Source organism: Anomalospiza imberbis, chromosome 16, assembly GCF_031753505.1.
Source record: "Anomalospiza imberbis isolate Cuckoo-Finch-1a 21T00152 chromosome 16, ASM3175350v1, whole genome shotgun sequence".
NCBI classification, from domain to species: Eukaryota; Metazoa; Chordata; class Aves; order Passeriformes; family Viduidae; genus Anomalospiza; species Anomalospiza imberbis.
Window position 1 is genome coordinate 13,111,799 of NC_089696.1, and position 25,005 is coordinate 13,136,803.

Here is a 25,005-nt window from a genome sequence, read left to right on the forward strand (position 1 = left end):
GGTGGGCAGTGATAATATGGAAACCACACAGTTAGAACAAAATAAATAGTTGGTGTCAGGCTGAGTGGGTGTTAATTACTTTTTTATTTTATAACTCTGGGGGGAGGGAGTATTGGTAGAAAAGTGTGACTTATGAAGGTCATTCTCTCTTAAGAAAGAAGTCTCCAGAGGAGCAGCTAACCGGCGCTATCCAGTGCGAGCGGTGAATATTTTATCACTTCTATTTATGGCCCAGAAAGGGGCAGAGAGAAAAGAGACAACTTTCTCAGGGGGTCTGGCAGAAGGCTATGGCACTGTGAACACAGAGAAAGGAGAAGTGGAGCCTTTGTCCTGCCTTTCTTTCCCCACTTCTGCAGTTTGACCAGGACACGCTTCAGCACCTTTTCTGTGAACAGAACAGGAGCTGTTTTGTTAAAACCTACCAGAGGCTCAGACAGCAGGTCAGGACAACAGAGCATCCTCAGTAGCTGCTGGGGAGGAAAATCCACCTGCACCAAGTGGGATCCTGACAAAGGGAAGGGATGGAGTGACCCAGGAGCACTCAAAGGCTGGTTTTCTAGCACAGCACAATGCAAAGAAGAGTTGCATCAGGAGCCAAAGAGGGCCAGTGTGTGCATGTGGAGGTGTAATCAAAGTGGAGCTAACAAAAAGTCATAGTAGCACACTAAAAGTCATTCTGTCATACATAAAATATTAGTGCATTGATTAGCAGCTGACTGGGTTTGGAGGTAATTTTAGGCAGTATTTTAGCCCAAAGTCTTGCTGCTGAGTAGCATTTGGGCTGATGGTGGCAGGGGCTGCCTTGCTCACCAGGAACAGTTGATGAGGAGCACTGTCCACTGCCAAAGGTGAGCCCCAAACTACCAGGGCACCAAGGCAAAATGTTCCTTTCTTTTTCAAAGCTGCTGGCAGGATTGAGTTGATTCAGTGTCTAAGCCAGCCTCCGTGGAGGAGAGCACAAGCACGTCCCAAGGCTCAGCTGCTGCTCACTCCTCTTGTGCCGAGACATCCCGATGACGCAGATACCCCGGGGCTGGCTTGTTGCTGACTTGTGGCATAAACAGAGTCTGTCCTGGGTCCTCCTGCAAATGAAAAACCTGGCTATGAGCTAATTCTGCTTGTCACTGTTAATTCTTCTGTCCTCCTTCCTCCCTAGCACCGGCGCTGGCCCCACAGAACATCCAAGTCAACTCCCTTTCTGCAAGCCAGCTGGAGCTCACCTGGGACCCCCCTCCTGCCGACAGCCAGAACGGGATCATCCAAGGCTACAAGGCAATCCTCCCATTTCTACTGTTTTCATTTATCTTGCTTGGCATTGCTATTTACTTGTGAGAGAGCTCTACAAAGTGCAGTCACCCTCACCACATAAGGCAAATTAGAGCAGTGCTCAAGCTGCAGTAGGGAACAGCAGCAAGTCCCAAAACCAAAAGAAAGAGAATGAGATTGGGAGGGGGGAGGAGAGCAAAGGGAGAGTGTGTCATTATTTATGGAGAAGGAGAGCATGGGGGAAACAGGGGATGCAGATAAAGAGGCAGCTCCACTTATGCAGGCAACATATCTGCTCCAAAAAGCAACACAGCTACACAAAAGTTGGGAGCAAGAAATGCATTGAAGAAAATTAACTGAGCTTTCCCTCCATCAAATGCTACAAGCCTTTAGGAAGAACAGAACTTTCTCCCAGCTGGAAGTCTGAGCCAGGTCAGATTTTGGAAGCATTGCTTCATTTCCTTAACTTTAACAAAATTAAATCAGAGTATTAATTGCATTTGGTTTGCAGGAGATGAGCACGTTGCAGAGACACGCTGCTCAGCATCTCCAGCATGAGAATGGACCCTCAGAGAGTGGGAATGGGCAAGTCTGCAAACACTGGAGCTTGGCTTGGGTTCAGTGTCTGGCTCTGCCTCTCTCCATGAATTTAGATCCATAAGTGAAGGAAAGCCAAGCCAATGTGAATAATCTGGCATCCCTTCTTGGCAGTAACGAGCATCCTTATATATCAATCCCTGTCTTTTCCCTTTTGTACGTATATGGATGGCTTCAGCAGCTTGGCTTGGAGAGTCAAGGTGGAGCCTTGCCTTGGCTTGTTCTCTCAGCTCTGTGGCTTGCTTTGGCCTGTTGTAATGCTCTTACTGCCAGGCCTGTCCAATAAGTAGGGCTGGCACCAATTTCCCGCTTGGAAACAACTTCTCTGAAGGCTAATTTTATAGCATCAGGGTAAAAATTATGTAATGGAAGAAGGGGGAAAAGCACCCCAAGGAACTTTAGGGAGAATCTTTGTTACCCTCTTCAGGAGGGCAGTTTCCTTGCGGTGCTGTGAACACCAGTGGTGCGAGTGCTGTGTGTGCAGAGGGGAGTTATGGACCAGCACGGCGTGTCAGGATGCCAGTGCTGACAGGCAGCTTGCATTGCAGAGTGTTTAAACTGACCTCTCCTCAATGAACCCTGGAAGCTCATACCTGCTGTCATTAAGCCATATTCTTCAGCCTTTGCTCTGTTTTTGAGTGATGTACTCAGCGACGTGGTCATTGGACTCAGGGGAATTTGCTAAGGAAAAGATTTGGCATGTGCTAAAAAACCTGAGTATCCCAACTAATGGAGGAGTCCAGGGCAAGGCTACACTGTCTTTCTGGTTGTTTAGTAGCTGCAGTGGCCAAATACTTTCTAGGTGTAGGATATAGTACAACACATGACAGGATGAAGGGAATGCCCTCCAGCTGTGCCAGGGGAGGTTCCAATTAGACATTAGGAAAAATTTCTTCACAGAAAGCGTGGTCAGGCATGGGAGCAGGCTGCCCAGGGAGGTGCTAGAATCACCAAGCCTTGAAGTGTTCTGAAGGCAAGTGGATATGGGACTTGGGAACGTGGTTTAATGGCAAACCTGGGGGTTGATGGTTGGACTCACAACCTTAGAGGGCTTTTCCAACCTTAGTAATGCTGGGATTCTGTCTCGCTGTGCCAACAGATTTATTACTGGGAGAGCGACACCCTGAACGACACGGAGAAGGTGAAGGTCCTTTTCCTCCCGGAGACAAGCGTGCGGCTCAAGAACCTGACGAGCCACACGCGGTACCTGGTCTGCATCTCCGCCTTCAACGCGGCCGGGGATGGCCCCCGCAGCAGCCCCGCCCAGGGCAGGACGCACCAGGCAGGTACGGGACCGGGTCCTGCTCACCTGGACAGAGCCAGGGGAAATGGGAAAATGGGGGCATGCAGGAGGGCAGTGCTCTTTGCATTTGCATTGTAGAGGTCCTGAAAGTGAAAAAAAAAAAAAGCATCAAATAAGTGGAGTGTGAGGAAAGGGAGGGATACAGCTGAAATGAGAACGGAGTGGCAAAAGAGGGCCAGTCCCTAAACTAAGCTGGTCCAGAAGGAAACAGTTTGTGGCTTTGTTTCTGGTTTCTGCTGCCACACCTGGAAATCAGAAGGAGCTCATCTCCAGTGCCTGGAAGTTGCCCTGATGGTCCTGTGAAACAATTAGCAGGCTTTTTAGAATTCTTCGCTATCTTTTTTTTTTTTTTAAGCAGGATCAGCAGCCTCCCAGTCAGGCTGAGCAGTCCCTGTGCTGGATGTGCTGGGAGTGCTCTGGCACAGGGTGAAGGCAGTGCCTTGGGTGGTGGCTGTGAAGGAGAGGTGGCTCCCATTGCACCCTTCTGAGGGCCCTTCCATGCCCTCTCTCCCTGTTTGCTGTAGAGGTTCAGTTTTGCAGCTGACTGGCTGTATTTTTAGGACAGGCTGCGTTTCTGACTGATTACGGGACATTCGGATACAACTGACAAATCCCATTCTCAGCTTATTTCCTTTAGATTTAGGCTGGGCAAATAAAGCAATGTTTTATAATATATATGTATATTAGATTGACTCCTTCTGCTGCAATTCAATCTGTGTGCAATCCTTTCAGCACCCAGTGCTCCCAGCTTCCTGGCCTTCTCTGAAATCACCTGCACTACCCTCAATGTGTCTTGGGGCGAGCCAACAGCAGCAAATGGAGTCCTGCAGGGTTATCGAGTTGTCTACGAGCCTCTGGCTCCTGTCCAGGGTAAGAAAGACCTTTGTTCATACATATTCATGGGGAAATGACACAATGGTGCTGTAGGACCTTTCATCTCCGCCCAGTTTCCTACTTGCTCTCTGCTGTTTTCCAAGAGAAGCCAGGTGGCAAAGGGTAAATAAAACAATTCTACTTTTGCCAAAATGCTTCAGTGAGCCATAATATTGTGGAATGTAGCTTTTGTCTTGTCTTCTCTCATTTTCTTGCACAAACTGTAGACTGTGTGATTTGAAAAGTCATTTTACAGCCATCATTACCTGGTCTGGGCGAAGAGGAAGCTCAACCTGGGAGTGCCTGATTGTCTCCACGCTTTGCCTTTGAAACTGCTGAGTAGGCTCCATCCCAGAATAGCTGTCAAGCACATTTGTGTTGCTTATCACATCATGTGTCACTTCTGTTATCACAGAGATTGCCCAGGCATCAAATGTGCTGGTCATCACTGGCAGCACCTCTGCTGTGACAGGCAGGATAACAGGACAGAGATGTGGCTGTGTCTCTTCACATGGAGTTTTCAGGCAGCATTTTTAACCCAGCACCAGAGTTCAGTTAAACCACAACAATGTGCAGGCCACAAATGTTTCATTAATTTGCCAGAATAGCAACAGAGAAGGATTTGGCAGTTTCTCTGAAAACAAATGTAAATTAATTCCAAAGGTGAATTAGAAAAGATGACATAGTTTGTGGATCGCTTTATTAATATTTTTATATTCCTGGTAGATTGCCAATAGTTCAATAGGATGTCCAGTTTTGGCAGCATGACAGCAAGGAGAGTAATTTCAGCCATTGCCAATCCATTTTAAACTCTTTTCCAAAGAAATAAGGTTATCAATCATTTGTATTTGCTTCTCCTGTAAGGAATAATGATGTATATTGTCTGAATATCTATGTCTCATGCACAGAGAAAGTTAAACTCAGGATTGAAAACACCAGAATAAAAGCACTGTCAGCCTTTATGGCTGGCAGGTCTGAGCACAAAGAGCTAATACAGGAAGCATTTCTGATTCTGACCAAGAAATGTGCACAGGGTATACAGGAGATTCGGGCTGGTTGGGCATTTCCTCCCTTTTCTTCATTCCTACACTATGTTCAAGAATACATTTTTCCCCCCTGAAAATATGGAAGTGTCAAATCATGTTTTCTCTGCATGTATTTGACTTAACATCCTTCAGAACCTTTGTTGTCTTTTCCTCTCTTCCCCACCTCTGCCTGTGCTGCCTCTGACTCCAGCTTGTCTCTCCTTCCCCTCTGGAGGATTTCTGATGTGAGCAGGAAGGTTATGGAGGGCTCTTCCTCAGATGCAAAATATTTGCCTACATTTATTTTCCAGTCTTTACCCACCATTTGCTCTTGCGCCAGCATTTTTCTTTCAGCAAACATATTTATTCTCCTGCCATGGAAAAGAATCCCTTTCTTGACATCATCATTTCCACAGATTCAACAAATATTCCAAGTTGGGAGGGACCCACATGGATCATCCAGTCCAGCTCTTAAATAAATAACCCATCTGGGACCCGAACCCACATTCCTCCATGTGAGCACTGCACTGCACCAACCTCGATGGGCTGGACCCTCTTGGAGCTTCTCTCATTCATATTTTGACTTTCCACCCATCCTTGATTTTTGGCTGAGTGCCCTCTCATGGTGACACATTTTGCCTCCCACTCACCAGCCACCACTCACCAGCCCATTTTTCCAAGGTTTCCAGCAGCAATCTGTTCTTTAGCACAGTCTTATCCCTGCTTGACCTTTTATTGTTTAAGCTTTACACTGTTGTGTTTTACACAATAATAGACAACAAGATTGCCCCAGAGCCTTTTTCAACAGTTTTTTGGTTTTGTTTTTTTTTTTTTTTTTCCTTTTTGGAACATAACTTGAAAATGACAAATGCCTCCTGATTTGTCTCAGAGAAATGAAATAGTTCACCTGTGGAAGGAGGGAGCACTTTCACTGCATCCTTGTTAGCCAAGGAAAGATTCCCTGAGTTATAAATTGTATCTGGAAGAAAATTTTGAACAGAAATTGCTTAGACATTACTCTTTATTTAAGTGATTAAAACTGAAAGTATCATCTTGATTTGCATAAAATAAGCATCTGGATTGAAAACATCTTCCTTCTGCATTTTTTGGAAAGATAAACTAGCAAGCAGCCATTTCTAGTGGGAAGAACCTTCTCCTACTTCCTACCTTCTTGGTTTGAAATGTGTCATGTATATACACAAACCCAAAAAAACCACCAGAAAGACTCTCTAAATCTGAAATTTTTATTCTGTAAAATCTTTTATAAATCAAATTCTTTCCGTTGACTTACTTCTATAAAATTTCCAGATTTTTTGTTTTCGAACCACTCACTGCCTCTCTGTCCTTTATGCAGCATTGAGAACCTAAAGGTGAACCTAACTATGAACCTTGGTGAAGAGAACAACTCTGATTTTAACTGATCCCTGTAAGAAAAATTCTGAGAGAGTGAGAAGAGTGAAACACAAGTCACAGCTCCAGCCTTGTTTAAGCTCACAGCGCTTTAGTTGCATCCCCTCTTGCCATGACATTTGTAGCCCCAAAGTCCTGGTGAGCTGCACATCCTTCACTCTGCATCCACCTGGGGATGGTGGATATGGCAGGATGAGATGAATGGAACACACCTGGCCCTTGTTCCTCCTCCAGACCATGTTGGAGGTTATTTGGAAGCAGCAACAGAGAAATGCTTGCCTGGGAAGCAATCTGGAATGTGCACTCCTCTTCGTTTACCTCCTCCTTTCTTCCCAGAATAATTACTGAGGTTACATGTAGTCTCTTGGTAATTTCACAGATGTGTTGTAAGGTTTTTTCCTTGTCAGTATCCACTTATCAAGCTTAAACTCTAATTATACTTATCAGTGCTGAAAATTGCCTATTATCACTACTTAAACTCCTGTTAATTGTAAGAAATACTTTCTTAGCAAACTATTAGATGGTTTTAGTTACCATCTAGATGTAATATGATCCACTTGATTTCTATTTTTGCACTGAAACTCCCTCTTATTTTTTTTATCTGTGTGGCTGTTCCAGGGGTGAGCAAGGTGGTGACTGTGGACATTAAGGGGAACTGGCAGCGCTGGCTGAAGGTCCGGGATCTCACCAAGGGCATGACCTATTTATTCCGAGTGCAAGCCCGAACCATCGCCTATGGACCTGAACTGCAAGCCAACATCACAGCTGGGCCAGCAGAAGGTGAGGGGGGCTATAAAAGTAAATCACAAATTACAGATCACTTCTAGAAACACAGGGCACCAGCAGGGAATGGTGCACTCAGGGCTTCACATGAATTTCCAGCTCCAAGGAGAAGCTGAGTCATGGGACGTGATTTCAGTGCGTTTCACAACTGCCATGAAAAACATGTTTCCTTTTTTTCCTGAAACCTAGAAGTTTAATGTGAATAAACAAAACACTATAAATAAATCATAATGCAAACAGGCCAGCCAGGGATTTCCAGGCTGCAGCCTGACAGCGCAGTGCATAATTCTGACTGCTCTGCAGTGGGAGGCAGAACTGGAGTAGCTGCCGAAACCAGCAGAGATTCCTGGATGCAAAACCAGAAAGAATTTACAATTGTTCTCTCCTGACACGTTGGCTTATGCAGAGGCAGAGATCTGTGGATTTCCTGCTGTGTCAAGAGCAGCTGCAGGGCAGGGTTCCCTGCTTGGTTCAGTGCCTGTACCCAGAGCTGGTTTTCTTATTTGATCAGTGACTTTGATAAACAGATAATCCAACAAGGTAAATGTCCTCCAATGATACCAACCTGTCAGGTAAGTCACAGAGCATTGGTGCAGTGGCCACAGCTCTGGTTTTTGTTTGTTTCCCACTCCCACAGTATAACTCTCACCCCACACCAAAGACCAAGTGTAGATGAGGAATCCTTTCTAATGTGGCCATGGCATCTTCCCAAGCCAATGGGCAGTGCTTGTCCCCATGAATCTCCCCATGAACCTCACTGGTTCAGGCTGGTTTCACCTCTGAAACGAGAAATAGCAGTGACAACGGGTAAAATGAGAGTCCTTTTTCCCTTGCCTTGTTAACACAGAAGGTGTAACCCCCCCTTATTCTTGGGGGTTATCCCCTGTTGGGCCATGAGTTGGACTTTGATGATCCTAGTGGGTCCCTACCCACTCAGGATATTCTGTGAGCCTATGACCTGTAAACCCCATTGATATGTAACTGCTGGTACTGGAGCAAGTGAAAAAATCAGGTCAGTAGCCCATAGAGCTGGTTTATGTTGCATATTTGTTGACCAACACTGCAAGATAACTTTTTCTCTCTCAGCAGAAGCAATTTGTGCTGCAATTTAATGCCACCTTCATTTGCTACTCTCTTTTCCTCCTTCAGGGTCTCCTGGCTCCCCTCAGGAAATCCTGGTGACAAAATCTGCTTCTGGGCTGACACTGCAATGGACTGAGGGAGATTCGGGAGAAAAACCCACAACTGGCTACATTATAGAGGCACGACCCTCAGGTGAGCCCCAGGAAATGTGGGGAGTTGGATGTCATCAGTTCCCTTCCTTCAGCCCCTGCTGAAGTGGAGAGGTTGTTTGTCATCCCAGTAAGGTAATGGGATTTTGTGAGAGAATGTGTTTCCTGCCAGTATTAAGATGTTACTGGTTTATTATGTGGTTTGGCATATTTTCTCCTCTTTAGGAGTAGTCACAGAAAATTACCCCGACTACTCTGGCTTTCACTGTGCTACATCACTGGAAAATCATCCAACAGATGAACTAATATAGTTAATAATTAAAACTCATTTAAATGCTTACAGCATCTTTCAGGAGCAAGGACTAATAAGTATTTGTGAGCTGTATTTTGAGAACCACAGATAGAAATCTGTCTCCTTCTGCAGCAGAGCACAGCAGCTAATTACTGTTTTAATGTTAATGATAGGGCCAGGGCTTCAGCAGCACATACACATTTCTTCCCCCATTTGTTCTGCAGGGAGAGCATTGAGGCAGGGGGAAGGAATTCCCCATCACCACAGTTTTTCTTGGTGCTTTCCCAGAGCTCCTTTGCTTCTGGGATTTGCATCTTAGTGAAGCTGTTCTCTGCTTTTTTTTCCAGAATGTTCCCCCACTTGGACAAGGTAATTTTAAAAGTCAGTCTGTGCTGCAGCCTGATTGCAGCTTGGTACCCCTTGCAAATTCAAAAAGCACAGATTTCCTGGGAGCTAAGTCATTAAGGAAAGCCAGTGAGTGCTGCCAGGCCTCTGTGTAATCTCCCTAGATAACTTCCCTCCACTCTGACAGGGGATGTTGATAACCACTCTCTGGGTACAGTTTTCCAGCTGGTGATACCTCCACCAGCTCCATGTTCCACGTGGGCCGTGTTTGAATGTCACCAAGTCAAAAGATTTGCTGAAGTCAGGATATATGATGTCTGCTCTTTCTCCTCTATTGACAAGGTCTGCTACTCTGTCACAGAAGGAAATTAGACATGATGTGTACTTGACATAACCATCTTGGCTACTGGTTCTTTCTTTTTCACTTCCAGGTGCTTGCACATTGCTTGATTATATATCGATTAAATGAATGCTTATCTGTTTGATTTGATCAAGAAACTTGTTTGTGTATTGAATGTGAGGTTGCATTTAAAACCAATTATTTTAATTACATTTAACCAGACCAGTAAGAAAATTATTGAGGTTATCTCTGAAGATGCAGGTTTCCATACCTGCATCTGATAGAATTTGCTCTGTAGTGAGGGTCTGCTCTAATCTTAAAAATTCTTTCTTATTTCTGTCATTTAACTTGACAATTGCTTTCAAAATAAAAGCAAGGGAAATACCTTCTCAAAGCACTGGGGTTTCCCAGAGTGATCAAGTTTGCTTTCAATTAGAGGCAGGGCACTGCTGTGCTTCTATTTCACCTACATCAGCTTTTTGAGTTCTGTCCTTATTTCTTCAGAAGTAGAAAATATTTTCTTATTTGAACAGCATTGTTAGCAAGTTAAACCAAACTTGTCCATTTAAAATCACTTACCAGCTTACATCTCCCCCAGACAGGTTTTCTGTGAGTCAGAGTTTTTTAGGGGGAAACCTTCAGCCCATGTACAGATTGTCTGCAAGCTTGGAAATCCAGCTTATGTGAGTGTTGACATTGGAAACTCCTTCACTCGACTCCCCGTTGGATGTGAACAAACATTTCACAGCTAAGGATGTAGGATTTGGGGCCCTCTCCTTTTGAGTAGGAAGAAAATAGTCCCTCCAAGGCAGGTCTGAGCTGCATTAACCCTGGGTCACTTCTGCTGGCCCCTCTCCACTGATCCTGGGAACGCACACAAGAGGTCTTATTCTCCCACTCTTGCAACCTGACTGTTGAGGCATTTAATTCCTCTTCAGATTATTTTAATCCTATTCATGCTGCTGTAGCAAATGAACTAGGCATTTGTATGCTGGATTCTCATCCTTCATTCTGGTTGCAGCTGTAGGAAGCGTGAAATGTGATCCAGGAGAGGAGACAGACTAATTGGAAGATTTGCTTATTCCACCCAAGTGTCGGCTTCCTCTCTGTGCTGCTTTTCTTCTTCATCTCTGCACAGAAGAGTCTGAAATCTGAATTACGAGCTTAACAAAAGCAGGGAACTAATTCTTCCTCTCAGGGCTGGTCATTCAGAGCAGCTCCTGTCTTAACATAATTCTAAAATTTTGCTTTTGTATGTTGATTTATACAGGCAGTAGAGTATGGATTGGAGCAACCTTTGTTTTTAAGGAGGAGTTGTTCCAAGAGGAGAGCAGTTGACTTGTGCTCTTCACATAAAATCAAGAAAGGAAAAGATATTTATCCTTCTGAGGTCAAAAAGGGGGCGTTGAGCAGACAGATGAAAAGCTTTAGCTTGTTGCCAATATTTAAATGCAATACCACTACCTTAGTGTTTCACATCTCAAGTGTCATCTGTTACAGGCCTCATTACCCCAAACGTTAAATGCTGTATCATCTCATTTTCCCTGCTGTAGCTCCCTGCCAAGACTCTTCCATCAGAGTAGGAGGATGGCTTTCTGTCAGAAATGGCAAACCCTACTCCCTTTTGTCACTTCCTTTTGAATTTTTCGGAGCCCTGCTGTGTCTCCCAGGGCTCCTCTGCCCTGCTGGGTTTAGCAATGGTGGCAGCAGGCAGCTGAGACTGCTCATTTGATTTCCCTGTTTCTCTTCTGGCTTTATGGAAGGTGACCAGGCTCAGTACCTCCTCTGCATTTTGAGTACTCTGACACACAGGGATGAAGCAGGCAAACCAATATTTTTTCCAGAGTGATCTGTGCAAGAGGATGACATTACAGAAACAGAGGAGTTTTTCTTTTCCTTCAACTTCTCTGTCCTTAGAGAAATGGATTCCAGTTTAGCTCCTTGTGCTTTACAAGAAATGCAATTAAGCAGGCTCTGTCTCTGCCACTGTAAGTGCTCCCCAGACATCAGCTGGGCTGGCTGAGGAATGGGGAAGAGATTGTGCCCTCAGCTTTTACATACAGAGCAAAAGACAAATGGCACAGCGATGTTAAGGTTCCCAGTGCTGCTGGGAGGAGTGGAGAAGCTGGCTTCACCCCTCTTTTCCCAGCTCCAGGTCCCACCCACCAAAGGTTCCTGTCACTGTGCTTTAGTGGTGGGCATGTGGCCTGTGCATTCCCAGCAGTCTCACCCAGAGCTGCCTTCCCAGTGACCCCCATCTCAAGGGAAGTGTTGGTGAAACACCCTGTGGATCCACAGGCCAGGAGTGCCCCTGGATGTGGAGCTGCCCCATGAGGCCTCCATCCATGAATCGGCCTGTGCAGAGCAGCTGTGTAGCTGTTGGGTCAATCTGCCTCACAGAATCATTTAGATTGGATTGTCATCAAGTCCATGGTCATCAAGTCCAACCATAAACCAAACTCTGCCCTGTCCACCACTAAGCCATGTCCATAAGTGACATATCTTCCTGGCTTCTGTCACCTCAGAAAGAGCCTCCCTGACCCAGGACAAGTACAGGGAGATTTTCTTTTCTGCTTCCTCTCCCCACCACAATTTTGGACTTTGTGTGCTTTTGCCAAGCAGGGGATGATGTCAGGCAACTGGAAGAGAATTGTGCCTAAATGGAATGGTCTGGATTGGAAGGCACCTTAAAGATCAGCCAGTTCCATCCCCCTGCCATGGGCTGGGACATTTGCTATTAGACCTGGTGGCTCCAAGCCCCATCCAACCTGGCCTTGGACACTTTCAGGGGGTGGGGCAGCCACAGCTTCTCTGGGCAACCTGTACCAGAGCCTCACCACCCTCAGGGAGGAATTTCTCTCTGATATCCGATCTATCCCTGCCCTCTGGCAGTTTGAAGCCATTCCCCCTTGTCCTGTCACTCCATGCCCTTGTAAAAAGTCCCTCTCCAGCTTTCAAGATGATGAGTTCCATGAAGGCAACAGATATTTAGGGGAAGAACCCATCTACTTGGAGTGGGAATTGTCTACCTCATAAATGCTGGGTTTTGCTTCCCACGCCCTGAGGGCAGCTCTCATTTTAGTTCCCTTTCTGGTGTCTTGAGTGGTGTTTTTCTGTTTTCTTCCTTTTCTATTTATTTTTAACCAAATGAGGGAGCGCAGTGTCAAACATGGACACGAACCAGCAGAAGTCAGTAAATTCAAAGTGAAGGGTGCAGCTGCATCCCCGGCATCTGCCATGGGGCCTTTTTCACTTCTGCTGGCGAGCGACACACCGGGCCTGACAGTTTGTCAGCCTTCACTTCCCATTCTTGTCCTTCCACTGCTTTGCATGATAATCCAGCCCTTTGCCTCTGACAAACACAGCCACGTTTTAATTGTGTCCTCTGGAGGAGGAACACCGGTGGCATTCAGCCGGGCCTTAACTCTCAGCAGCTTCTCCCCTCATAAACCTTCTAATGTGTAATTAGGAGGGAGCTTTATGGCCCAGCTCTCCTGCTCTGAGAGGGGACGGCTGGTGTTTAAAACCCAGATAACTGACAGCTCTCCATGTCCTGGGTTGTCAGTGCCTGGGTTTAGGGAGCTGGGAGCCTCCCTGGCCGAGTGACAGCTTTATTTAGCGTGAAGACCCTGATTAATGGCCAGTGAGCCGGGCTGGCCCACGGGAGCAGAGCAGCTCCTCTCCAGCGTGGGCTGCACACGGCGTTGGGGCAGAGGTGGCTTCACCTTCCCCTGTCACTCAGATCCTCTCCCCATGCCTGGCCCTCAAGCTCAGATGGGACAGAGGCATCGAGGCTGGGAGGTTGAAGAGCAGATCTCCCATCAGCAGGAGTTAGGATGGGGCAGGGCAAACCGACAGGGACAAGGAGCAAAGAAAAAGCTTTCATTTTTGAGGAGCGCTCGCTTTTCCATCACATGTTTAAGAGGCTGAGTGCCCAGTGAAAGGCAGTGGGGAGTGAAGATGGGGACTGATGTGACTGAAAAGAAAAAGCAAGGGCAGCCTCCCTGGGGATGTCCCTCTGAGCCCTGCACCTGAGCCCTGTTAAGTGCTGCAAACTTGCTCTTCCCAGTGGTTTCTAAGAGTTAATACCCAGATGATGTCCCAGCCATGGCATGTGCATCTTTCCTCCCTAAACTGAGCAGAAAATGCTGTGTATGGTACACTAAGGATTTTCTACTGAACTGAAAGGCCAGTCTCTGCTATCACAGGTGACCTTCTAATGAATTCTCTTTCAGTTGAACTTCTAACATTTAGAGCATACCTGGTTTTGAGGATGGGGGGAGAGGTGCAGTGAAGGAATTCACAAGTGTGTGTTCAATATTTAATCTCAAATTTCGCTACTGGAATAAAGTGATTTTTTAGTTTGGATATATCTGATTGTGATCATTGTTTACAAAGAGGGGTCTGGATGTTCCAGATGGATATAAGATAAATTAATTGAGGCTCTGGAATTAAAAATCTTGCTGGTCAGGGCTAGGGAAGACACAGGCTATGCTCTTCTTAGGGGTCAGCAGTGGGGAAGATGTAGGACATCTGTCCACTGTAGCTGCATCAGCACCTCTCTGGGACCCCAGGGATAATGAGCTGGGTCCCATTTTAGAATCATTAAGGTTGGAAAAGACCTCCAAGATCATCAACTCCAACCATTAACTCAGCACTGACAGTCCTACCCCAGGGAAAAAAACCAAAGTTTTGACAAAGATTCTTTCAGTGAATGAAAGGGAGATGGGCCAGTGACTACATGGCCACCAGCCAGAGTATCTCTGAGTCCCTGTGAGACAGAAATACCTCTGAAGAAACATCCACCAGCATCCTTTGCTGCCTCACACCATCACCACCATAGCCAAGGGGACAGAGAGGAGGAAATGCAATGTTGACCTCTCAGGGGTGGTTTTCCCAACTTACTGCAAGCTTCACAAAGCACTTAAATTTACACTTCTTGGTCTGTTGGGTTTTCTGCACTGTGCAACCTGATAGGTTTGAGAAAATGAGTGAGAAAGTGTGTGTCTGAACAATTGTGTTTGTTGTAATGAGTGCTGAACATTCACTTTTATTGTTGCTTTTTCTTCCCCTATTTAAGTGGCTTTGAATGCAAACAAATTGCTTTTCAGACAATTCACAATGGGCTCAAATTCTCTTATTGCTGTTTACAAATGTGTTTATGAAAGCTTAGGCAATTCTAGCAAATATGGCAATATTTTATAGTCTTGAGATGCATCTTCTGAGTATTGGTGGCTGCAACAATCCAACTTTGAAAATGCATCCCTCACTCCACCCTCTTCAGAGAAACTAAATCCCAAACTCCCTTTTTATTACATTGTAACTTTATGTGGTAGAAATAATCTCGGCGTCTATTGCCCTGTAAAAGGGAAGTCAATATTTTATCTCTTGTTTTATAGCCATTGTAATACCCAGCTAATACATAACAATGGTACATTATGATAACTTCATTACAGTCTGATCATGCTGTTGAATAATGTATTGGTCCGAGTTTTAAGCATGGCAGGAAAATTACCTGTTTTTATTGTTCTTTGGTGTTTCTCAAATGCAGCTGGGACAATAACATTCCATCCTGCTTTTTGCATCTGCTGAGACTGCCAATCCTCCTGACCAGAAAAGCTGTAGTTTGGGGCTGTTACTCATTGTGTGTGTCACCAGACGTGCAGCACGGTGCAAATCACCAAGCCAATATTTACTGGTGCCAAAGCTAAAACATTCACATGGAAATGCACCTGCAGTGTTAATCAATCCATCTTTGCTGCTATTCCCTGTGGCACAGGAGCAGGCTGAGGGCCAGATCTTGCTCTGTTACATCAGCACAGTTCTGGAATCGCTGCAGTGACTCCAATTAGGTTACACTCAGGTAAAGGCAAAGCAAATGAGAACAGATTCCTGCCTCACACTGCAGCAGCAGAACGAGTCACTGAGGGTAACAGTGCTGGCTCCTGCTTTATTGTTACCTTGATAACACCTCGAGCTACAGAAGTCCTGCTGCTGTCGAGCGCACAGTGCAGACGACTGTCTTTCAAAGCAGGCAGCTCCCACACTGAAGTCGTGTCTGTGGAGAGGTTATCATCCTATTTCCACTGCTGTGGGACATGGAGAGAAAAATAGATATTGTTGGAACAGCTTTGATAGCTAAAAGTAAAAGCCCAATGGGATGCTTGTGAGGTCAGGTCTGTGAGAGCTACGCTGGGTAGGCGAGCTGAGGCTTTGGTCCCACGTGTAGACAGAGACTCCATTTTCTCAGCAGAAATGCTGGGCACCAATTTTTACTGGGAAGTTAACCAGTCAGATTAATGTTTGATTCCTGCCCTCAACATTTTTGAGTGGTATTTTTAATTATAGTTGGTTTTGTTGCTCCTGGTACCAGCATCCATCTTCTTGAAAGTTCATTCTATTGTAGTCAAGTGAATGTGAGGTTACAGGTGTGGATCAGGGATGGGGATGGTGCCTGGTCAGGATGTGAATCAGGATTAATGTCATTATGGCTGTGGAGAGCCAAGATTACCCTAGTGAAACGCTCCCATCAGAATGGCATTGTGCTTCAACAACTTCAACAGCTTCATAAAAATAAACAAAACTCATTTCTGTTTAAAACTGCAGAGCACAGAGTGCAGCACCAGCTCTGTGCCATACAAAGGACACGTCACTGTTGCTGTCATGGAGCAAGCAGCACTCCTGTGACACCAGTCCCCTGGCACCACAGAGCCTCCCAGGATTTATATTAGTCCAAGCCTCACTTGAGTGCTTCAACAACAAAGCAAATTTTGCAGTGTAAAAGGCAAGCAAAACCTTTGTGATTAGGACTCATTAATGTTGCCTTGGGTTTACCTGATCTGTCAAATGACAGATGTGCTGATGAGTGACCTTACCCAAACAGGAGGGAGTGGCAGCTGCTCCAGCCAGCTCAGGTCTGTGTGGGTGCTACTGCTGACCTCCATCTGGGCTATGAAAAGCTCCCATCCTGAATTAATGCGTTCACAGATGGGGCTTGCAGGGCATTCTGACATTTGTGTGTACCACAGGGCAGCCTCCAGGTGAGTGTGTCCCTGCCTGTGGCTCCAGCACACCATTGGTGACAACCTCTCTCACTGAGCAGGTGGAAGTGCCAGGGCACACAGCTGATGCCATTTCTCTCCTTGCTGCCCTCCTAGATGAAGGACTCTGGGATATGTTCGTGAAGGACATCCCTCGCAGCGCCACCTCCTACACAGTGGGCCTGGACAAACTCAGACAAGGAGTCACCTATGAATTTCGGGTGGTGGCTGTCAACGAGTTTGGCTATGGAGAGCCAAGTGTTCCTTCTGTGGCAGTATCAGGTAATCATGGAATTTTTTTTTAATCTTTTTCAATGGAATTTCCCGAGGCTGAGGGAGAAGAGGGGGAAAAGAAACAAATCAGACTCTCTACTTGCAGCAAATAAACAAGGGCAGCTTGTTTTCACTTGGTTTAGGATAAAACTGGAGTAATACAGTGGTGAATTAAGGTTTGAAATTACAGTATGCTTGATTCTCAAGAGGAAAAATATGCATGTGCCATTTTTAAGCTTGATAAAGAACCTACTCAGAGTGTGTATGTCAGATCTCTTGTCATAAGACTAATTTGTAGAGTCTGCAATTTGTTTGCTTTTTCTCCATTCCTAGTCTTGTTTTTGTTTGCTCTGCTTTCTTTTTTTTTTTTTTTTTTACTCTGGACTCTGATAAACATTTTCTGTGTTACTTTGTATTTAGCTCTCACAAATACAGAAGTGTAGTTTCACGTTATTCCTCACAATCCTTTGTGCTGGCAGTCCTGCTGCAGTGTGCTGCCTCCAGTCCCCCTCCACCAGAACAGCTCATTTGTGATGCTCTGGTGCTCTTCCCACTCTCCCTGCTCTCCTGTGCTTACTCCCAGTAAACAGGGCTGTGACCTAAACATGCTTCCCAAATCCCTGTAGCAGCCCAGCCCTCTGGTTTCTGAAGGGGCTTGAATACCTTGAAAATCAAATTCCTCTCAGCTTGCCTGGGCTGGGCAGCTGGAGTGCCTTGGCCTGTAGTGAGGTGAGACCTTGCTCTTGGGAAGGCTTTGCTGGGTCTCCTCTTCCCCCGCTCTGCTCCAGGTTGCTTTTGAGCCATAGGTTTCATCCTTGCTGTGTCAGCAAAGACAAGGGGAATAAAATAATCTGATAAAGCGGCTTTTTGATTCAGAATTCTGGAGAGTCCTGAGAACCTGGCAGTGCTCCAGTATCTGGAGTGGCTTTTATCTCTTTGCTGCTCCAGTGAAAGGCATGAACACCATTCAACAACTCCCCAGCAGGCAGGAGTAGCAAGTGCTGCTCTCGCCATCACGGCTGCTGCGCTTGTCCTGACACAATTAACCACTTACCCTGTGAGAGCTTCCACGGATTTCACTGTGAGTGCTACCCCTGCTTTTCTTCTTCAGGACAAGGGCATGGACAACCCACTTCAAACACCAGGAGTCAGTGTTTTTCCTGTCTGGGTTTCAGAGAGGCTGTAACACAGTGTAAAGGACCAGCAATCATGTCAGTCTTTCCTTTGCTCAAAGACATTATTCCTCTGAAGCAGGGCATGCATCTCCTTGTGATGCTTTCTATAAATAAACTGCTTGTTTGTAAGTTCTCCACTTGAACAGAACTATTTAATTCACCTCCTTTTGATGCTTCAGTATTCCTCCTAAATTGCTGCATGAAAGTAAGAGGCTTCCATTGAGATTCACAGTCGTAAAAGTATAAAGCGTTTTAGGCTGGCCACTTCAGCTGGCACAGGGAGGTATAAATTGCCCTGAATCTGCTCATCCCAGCATGGCTTGTGCAGTTTGTCTCTAGGATTTTATTGGCCTGGACTGGCCTCCTAGCAAAGAAAGAGCGTGGTTGTTTTTCCCTGCTGCAGAATACCCAGTAATATGGAACAAATATGAGCTCATATCGTTGGGCTTAAAACAGACTTTTATTCAGATCCAGGCTTGGGACAGTCAGGGAAAGAGGGTTTGGTGATAATGAGGGGTTGGGTTGTTCTCCTGGCATCGCCCACTCCTGCCAGGTGGTGTTCCACCTTAAGGACTACAGGGAAATTATATCAGCTGCTGGTTCATGCTCAGAAGCTGCAAATTTTCCCCAAAGCTGAGGGAGCTCAAGGGAGGATATCAAAGAGAATATCACTGCAAGAAAACAACAATACTTATTACTTTAAACCAAGACTGGTGAGGTAACTCTGGAAAGGGGAAGTTAGTGTCATTTTGTGTTTCCACTTGAGGTCAGATGGGGTGAAATGACCTGAGACTGCACAAAATCCAGGCAATTGAACTGATATCCCTGTGCTGCACATCAGGCTTGGCTCAGTGGATGGAGAAGTGATATAGAGTAGCAGTGAATGTTGGAAGTTGGAGTTAATGGAGGTACTGAAAGATGCTGAACCAAGAGTGCTTTGTTCCCTGGCACTAGCTGTATTTTTCAAAGAGCCACTGAACAGCATTTTGGCACGGTAAGCCTCCCAAAAAGTGGAATAATCATGGGTCATGGCACGTGTATTAGTGGTTCCCTTGACCCAGGAGAGCTAAGCCTGCCATGGTGAAGAAATGTAGGTGTGCAGAGCTGTGGGAAGAAACCTGCCTCTCTTCTCCTGGTGATAACTTAGCTAAGGGCCTCTGGAGCTGCTCCAGGGGTATGAAAGTTGGTTGTAGAGATGGAACTGGTTGTAGAGAAGCTGTGGCTGCCCATCCCTGGAAGTGTCCAAGGCCAGGTTGGATGGGGCTCGGAGCAACCTGGGATAGTGGAAGATGTCCCTGTCCATGGCAAGGGGTGGCACTGGATGAGCTTTCAACCCAAACCATCCTGGGGTTCTGGGCTGGACCTGTGATTACGCTCCTGTTCTCTGCCATCTTAGAAGGGTCAGCAAGCCCCTTGAGAGCCTGAACCCGCTCTCTCCTGAGCACCACTGCAGAGCCATCGTTCCCTGTGGGAAACAGGAGAAAATTTTAAAGGGGCATAAAGAGGAACTGTTATTTGTTTTTTGCTCTTTCAGCACAAACAGAAGCTCCTTTCTATGAGGAGTGGTGGTTTCTGCTGGTGATGGCTCTGTCAAGCCTCATCCTCATCCTGCTGGTGGTGTTTGCATTGGTCCTGCATGGCCAGAGCAAGAAGTACAAGAACTGTAATGGAGGTAAGGCATCATCTCTGTACTATGCAAAAGTCTGAAAAGCTGTGGGAATCAGATATCCTTTCCTTTGAACCTCTGATTTCCTCAGCAGGGACTGTGTTTACAGCTATTTTGCTTGGCAGAAGACTTGGAACTTTTTGCTGTCTGGTTTGGTAGAAATGGCTTTTGCCCCTACCCACACTGAATCAGGGTTTAGACACTGACCAGCCATGGGCTCAGACAGGACAGACTCGGGAAGTCCCAGGGAATGCAGTAAAAGCCAAGAAGTCTGGGTCAAACACTTGGCAGATAAGGAATAAATAAGGAATTAGCTGAGACTTTGTTCAACTTTATCATAATACCCTGATAGATGGGGAGAAGGAGAAAGATTCTGCTTTTCCATGGCTGTACCAGTGTGGATATTCTAAATCTCTCTGTGTGAGGACTATATCACAATTCCTTTGTATTGAGTGCCCTGCATCTCACATTTCCTTCCCTAAGTCAAGCTGCAGTTGCTGGGCTGGGGGCCAAGCAGCTAGGAGGTGTCTTGGTTATCTGGACCTGCTAGATTTTAACATATAGTGAACATCAAGCTTTGAATTTTCCTTTAGTGATGATTTTTACTAGACTCCTTTCTTGAAAGGAAACAGGAGCTACCTGCTCTGTAACTTGGAATGTCAAATAGTCCCCTTTGAAAAAGCCTCATTCTTGAGCTCTGAATATTGTTTTTACCTTTTCTTCTCCCTATATGATAATGTCCTGAGAGGGTTGTTGACATATGTATTTCTCTGATAGCCTCCTCCACCTGCAGCAGGAAATTTCTCTGATGCCAGGAGGTGCCAGAAAAGGCACATTAATGAAAAGAATCAGGTGGATGGGTCTCTGCACTACCTGTTCTTAGGGATTAATGTAATGAAGTCTTCCAGGCAGTATTTAGTAATTCAGTCCCAAAGTGAAGATCTTCTCTTTCTTTGTAATTCACTTCTAACAAGTGTTAGAATCAGATTTCAGTCCCATGAGATATAAGATGTATGAATACCGTGGCATTTTACCAAGTTAATACTATTACATATTTGTATGCACAGCTCATAGGAAGTCTCTCATCTTCTTAGTTTTACTGTGTTTGGGGGACAGACATGAAAAGACAGGTCTGACCTGTGCTGTCAGATATCCGTGTTCACAGAGCCTTAATGCAGCACTGAAATTGAAGCTGAGGATAAAGCACCTGTCTGCTGCAAAGTGGCAGCCAGCCCTTCTCCCTGGGACATGGGCTCAGCTCACACCTTTGTGATGACAAAGGATGAGCGCAGGAGAGAACAAGCTCCTGCTAGATTTTATCACAAGAAATAATATACTGGGCTGTATTTTCCTTCTTCTTCCCGTCCTTGTTCCTGCCTTACATTATCAGTGATTTCTCCATACCTGATCCCCATTTCAGCTGTGGCATGTTTTTCCCATTTGCTATCCACTTGCCCTTCCTCTTGCTCTTTCCCCTGCCTTTTTTTCCTCTCTCCTTTTCCTCTTTTTCTATCTTTTCTAGTTTTACTTTCTCTTGCTTTACTCCAGTCAGCGTGGAATGGGATTCACAGCACCTGATTTGGGACATCTTCAGTAGCCACCTAAATTAGTTATCTGGTTTCTACTTGTAGTCAAAAACCAAGAATAAGCACTTTTGAAGCACAGTTTATCTGTGCTATTTTAAATACTTGCCTCTGAATGAAACCCATCCATCCATCCATGACTCTGTTCTCTTTTGGCTTCCTCTGCCTCTTCACATTCCTGATACACTCCTTGCCTTCACTCTGTTCTCACTTGCCAGTAAGAAAAGTAAAGAGAATTTCAAATAATTAATGATGTCATAAAACAGAAAGAAGGACAAGTTAGCTGCTGCAGTTCTATTCAGGGAAAAAGTGCTTTTGTTTCAGCTGAACCTTTCATTTTCTGTCTCCAGGTAAAACCATCTCCAACGTGGAAGAGTCAGTCACCCTGGACAATGGAGGCTTCACTGCTCTGGAGCTCAACAGCAGACACCTGAACATCAAGAGCACCTTCTCAAAGAAAAATGGAACCAGGTAAAAAGCTGGGAATACTGTGCTTTTGGAATGTCTTTTTTCTAGCTTCAAGCACTGTTAAAGAGGCAAAAGGGAGAGACTGAAGAATCCAGGGAGGACTTAAACACCCAAGTCTCTGCCTCAAGCTGTGATTCTGGCTTCTAAGCATGATTTCATTAATTCCAGGGGAATAACAACATCCCAAAGACTCATCCTTTGCATTTCCTAGGTCTCCTCCTCGGCCAAGTCCAGGGGGGCTGCACTACTCTGATGAGGATATCTGCAACAAGTACAACGGGGCTGTGCTGACCGAGGGCTTGGGCCTCAACGAGAAGCCCCTGGAAGTGTCAGAGTCAGAGGTAAGGATTTCCCTCTGCCTCACATTGCACAGACACTGCAGATAATCATTTCCATGCTGAATCCTGGCAAGTCTTTGAAGTCCCAGTCCCATACCTGCATCATGCTGTGTGGTCACTGTTTGTCTCGGGGATTTTAAAAGGTTCAATTCACAAGGCTGTTTGCATCACATCTTAAAATAAAAATATCAAAGGAAAGAATGACAAGCAGGACAAGGGCAGACTCCAGACCTGCCCTTGGCAGATAATCAGTTTTCCAGAGTCAGGTAGAAAGATAAGTGCAATCAATCAGACAGTGTGTGCTGACCTCTCTGGAAGGATCTGCACACCTCCTTCTGCCTGTGGGCTGCAAACTCAGAGCACTTTTGGGAAAACACACATGTGCTGCAAAATAACCAGCTACTGCCTGGGCGAGGTTAAAGGTGAGATGTGCTTTGGACTGTTGCGCTGACTGGAGTGTGGAATGTGGCTTGCAGTTTCACAGCATCAGCAAACCCCACCAGTCAGAGGAGTGGCCTGAGTGGTGACAGCCACTGCCTTGGTTACAGAGGAAGTAGGTGGGGAGTGAGTAACTTGCCAGGGAGCCACATGGTCATGGCTGTGAGGGCTCAGCATTCAGCTCTCTAAACACCCCAGCCTTGCCTGTAGACTGCTCTCCAAGGAAGGTGGGTGTTTGCCAGCATTATCCATCTGGCAGGGCTCCATCTTGTGTTTCACATGCCCTGTAAGAAGGAAGAAAGTGCTTGCTGTCTGTAAAAGTCCAGCAGTGGGCATGGGTGAATAGACAGACTTCAAAGGAGATCCAGAAAGGTAAATCTGTCTCTAAAATCAGATGCTGTCAGCTGAGGTCCTGACGAATCCAAACTGACAGTGCAAGAAGCGAGCAGTGGGCCAAACCATGCCAAACCTGACCCTTCCAGCAAGAAAAAATCACGGGCAGCAAGTCATGAAAGAAGATGACAGTTTTCATCTGTAGCTTTTCTGCACCTGCAGCTACAGCTGCTTTTCCTGGCTACCTAGCTCTCACCTTCTGCTAATTACCACCGACAGCCTGCTGCTTTGTGCTGCCCTGTGGCCGACCCATCGTGCAGGCAGCTTTCCTTGGTGCAGCTCAAGCTGCTGTCTCTGCAATGCTCCAGCATTACCCTCCAGATTAAACCCACAGTGCTTTGGTCATGTCACTGTAACAACCCAGCATTAAACCTGTCATTAAAACAGTTTGCTGAGCATGATCGTGAATTTAGCACTGGCACCTTTTGACATTAATTTCAATGTCCCGTGTGGTACTTCCTGGTGATGTGCAGAAGTCTCCTTGCAGGGTGTCATTATGCCTCCTGTATGCACTGTTTGTACAGCAGAGAATGAAGTGATTTTGGTGCTTTTTTTCTCAGGCTATTGATATTGTTTATTTACTGTTGTATTGCTGTCGAGCCTGAAGGTCTCAGTTGTGATTCTGGTGTTTTTGTGAATGTGGATGTGCACATGAGTATGTGCATAAAATATGCCCCTGTTTTTCCTTGGGACTTGGATATGCAGCCCGCCTGTATAATGTCTTTGATGCTTGTTTGGGATTTTTGTAGTGGCGAGTGCTTTTAGTCATGAAATGTTAATATGCTCCCAGTAGAGGTAGCAGTAGGAGATGCTGCCTTTTGATCAGCCTGAAAATGCTGTTTATGTTGGCAGGTGCAGACAGGAGATGAGGGTGGGCTGGGGCAGAGGTGGGCATCGATGACTGACCACTCTCTTTTCAAGTGTTCCTGTACCTGTTAGCTCTTCCTGTTTGTCTTTTATTTTCTTTTAGTTTCTGTTCTCAGAGGAGATCTTAATAGACAAGCTCTCTTTTCTGAGAGTTTCAGATTTTCCATCTGTCTTAGCAAGCAGAAACATTTGCCATTAGATGAAGACTTAAAGATACCTTTTCATGTAAGAGTTTGCCCATGTTTGGTCCTCTGCAGCAGAGGGTCCTGATGCTGTTTTGCTCTAATACATCTGTGTCTCAAATTCCTCTTAATATGTTGCACATCAGGGCAGGCAGGGACAAAAACTATGCCTTTGCCTTCAATCCACTTGTCACCGTGTTACTGCTTAGTCTTATGCCTGTTGCCTGAGGTGTCAAGATTTTATATGGAAAAGAAGGAGGCTCACTGGCTTCAAGTCTCCTGGGGTTTACTGAACATGAAGAACTCTTGGGCTGACTGACTGCACTTAAAACACAGCAGTCTGGGAGCATTCCTCCAAGCTCCCTCCTGGAGGGGAGAGACACACAGAAACAAAGAGGAAATCAAGCAGGACTCTCAACATTCATAAATCAAGTGGTGAACTTACTCCATGTCATGAAAGCCAAGCACCAGTACTGTTAATGAGGTTAAAGAAGTTTAATTGGCAGGTACAGAGCAGGAGACTACTATGAGTGTAAATTCTAAATTATTAATATTAATAGGCTTTTCGTTAATGAATCAAGTGGACAAGGCTCTAGACAGATAATCTGAAAAAATTTGGTGTTCAGCATGTAGAAATCTGATGATGTACCTGCAGTGTCATCCAGCCAAGGAAGAGCAGGAGGAGAGGGGAGGCTGGTGCACATTTGTGTGTTCTCACACAAACACATGATAACATGATAATATGTGTTCTCACATGTCCTTGTGGTCTTCCAAAAACTCTTTCCAGGAAAAAATACTCTCACAGGTTGTACACGTTATCAGGCAGTGCTGGATGCTCTGGCCTTCCCACTGCTGTCTGCAGTCTGACTGGCTTTGGCTTTCTCAACTCTGTAGGAAGCTATTCATTTCCACTTAACACTTCAGAGGAAATAGGGTTTAACTTGTTTCCAGTAAAGCTCTCCAGTGATTTTGACAAGTTGGGCACTCTGTGGAAACCAGCTGCCAGTGACACATAAAATAAGAATAGGTTCCCATGTCCAGAGAAATATTTTGCATACCTTGTCTCTTTTACAGCATATTTATTTCAGGCCAACAGAAAAAAAAAAATCCTGCTGT

At 45.6% G+C, this 25,005-nt stretch overlaps 1 protein-coding gene across 1 annotated transcript in view; it reads left to right on the forward strand.

Annotated features, from left to right (window-relative positions):
* Positions 1-25,005, forward strand: part of SDK1 (sidekick cell adhesion molecule 1) — a 385,938-nt gene that overhangs the window by 351,088 nt on the left and 9,845 nt on the right. The window contains exons 36-44 of the mRNA XM_068207135.1: positions 1,157-1,272; positions 2,963-3,149; positions 3,899-4,036; positions 7,093-7,254; positions 8,407-8,532; positions 16,624-16,788; positions 19,489-19,626; positions 21,554-21,674; positions 21,883-22,012. Of these exons, the coding sequence (XP_068063236.1) occupies positions 1,157-1,272; positions 2,963-3,149; positions 3,899-4,036; positions 7,093-7,254; positions 8,407-8,532; positions 16,624-16,788; positions 19,489-19,626; positions 21,554-21,674; positions 21,883-22,012 (1,283 nt within the window). The remainder of the gene's footprint in view (positions 1-1,156; positions 1,273-2,962; positions 3,150-3,898; positions 4,037-7,092; positions 7,255-8,406; positions 8,533-16,623; positions 16,789-19,488; positions 19,627-21,553; positions 21,675-21,882; positions 22,013-25,005) is intronic.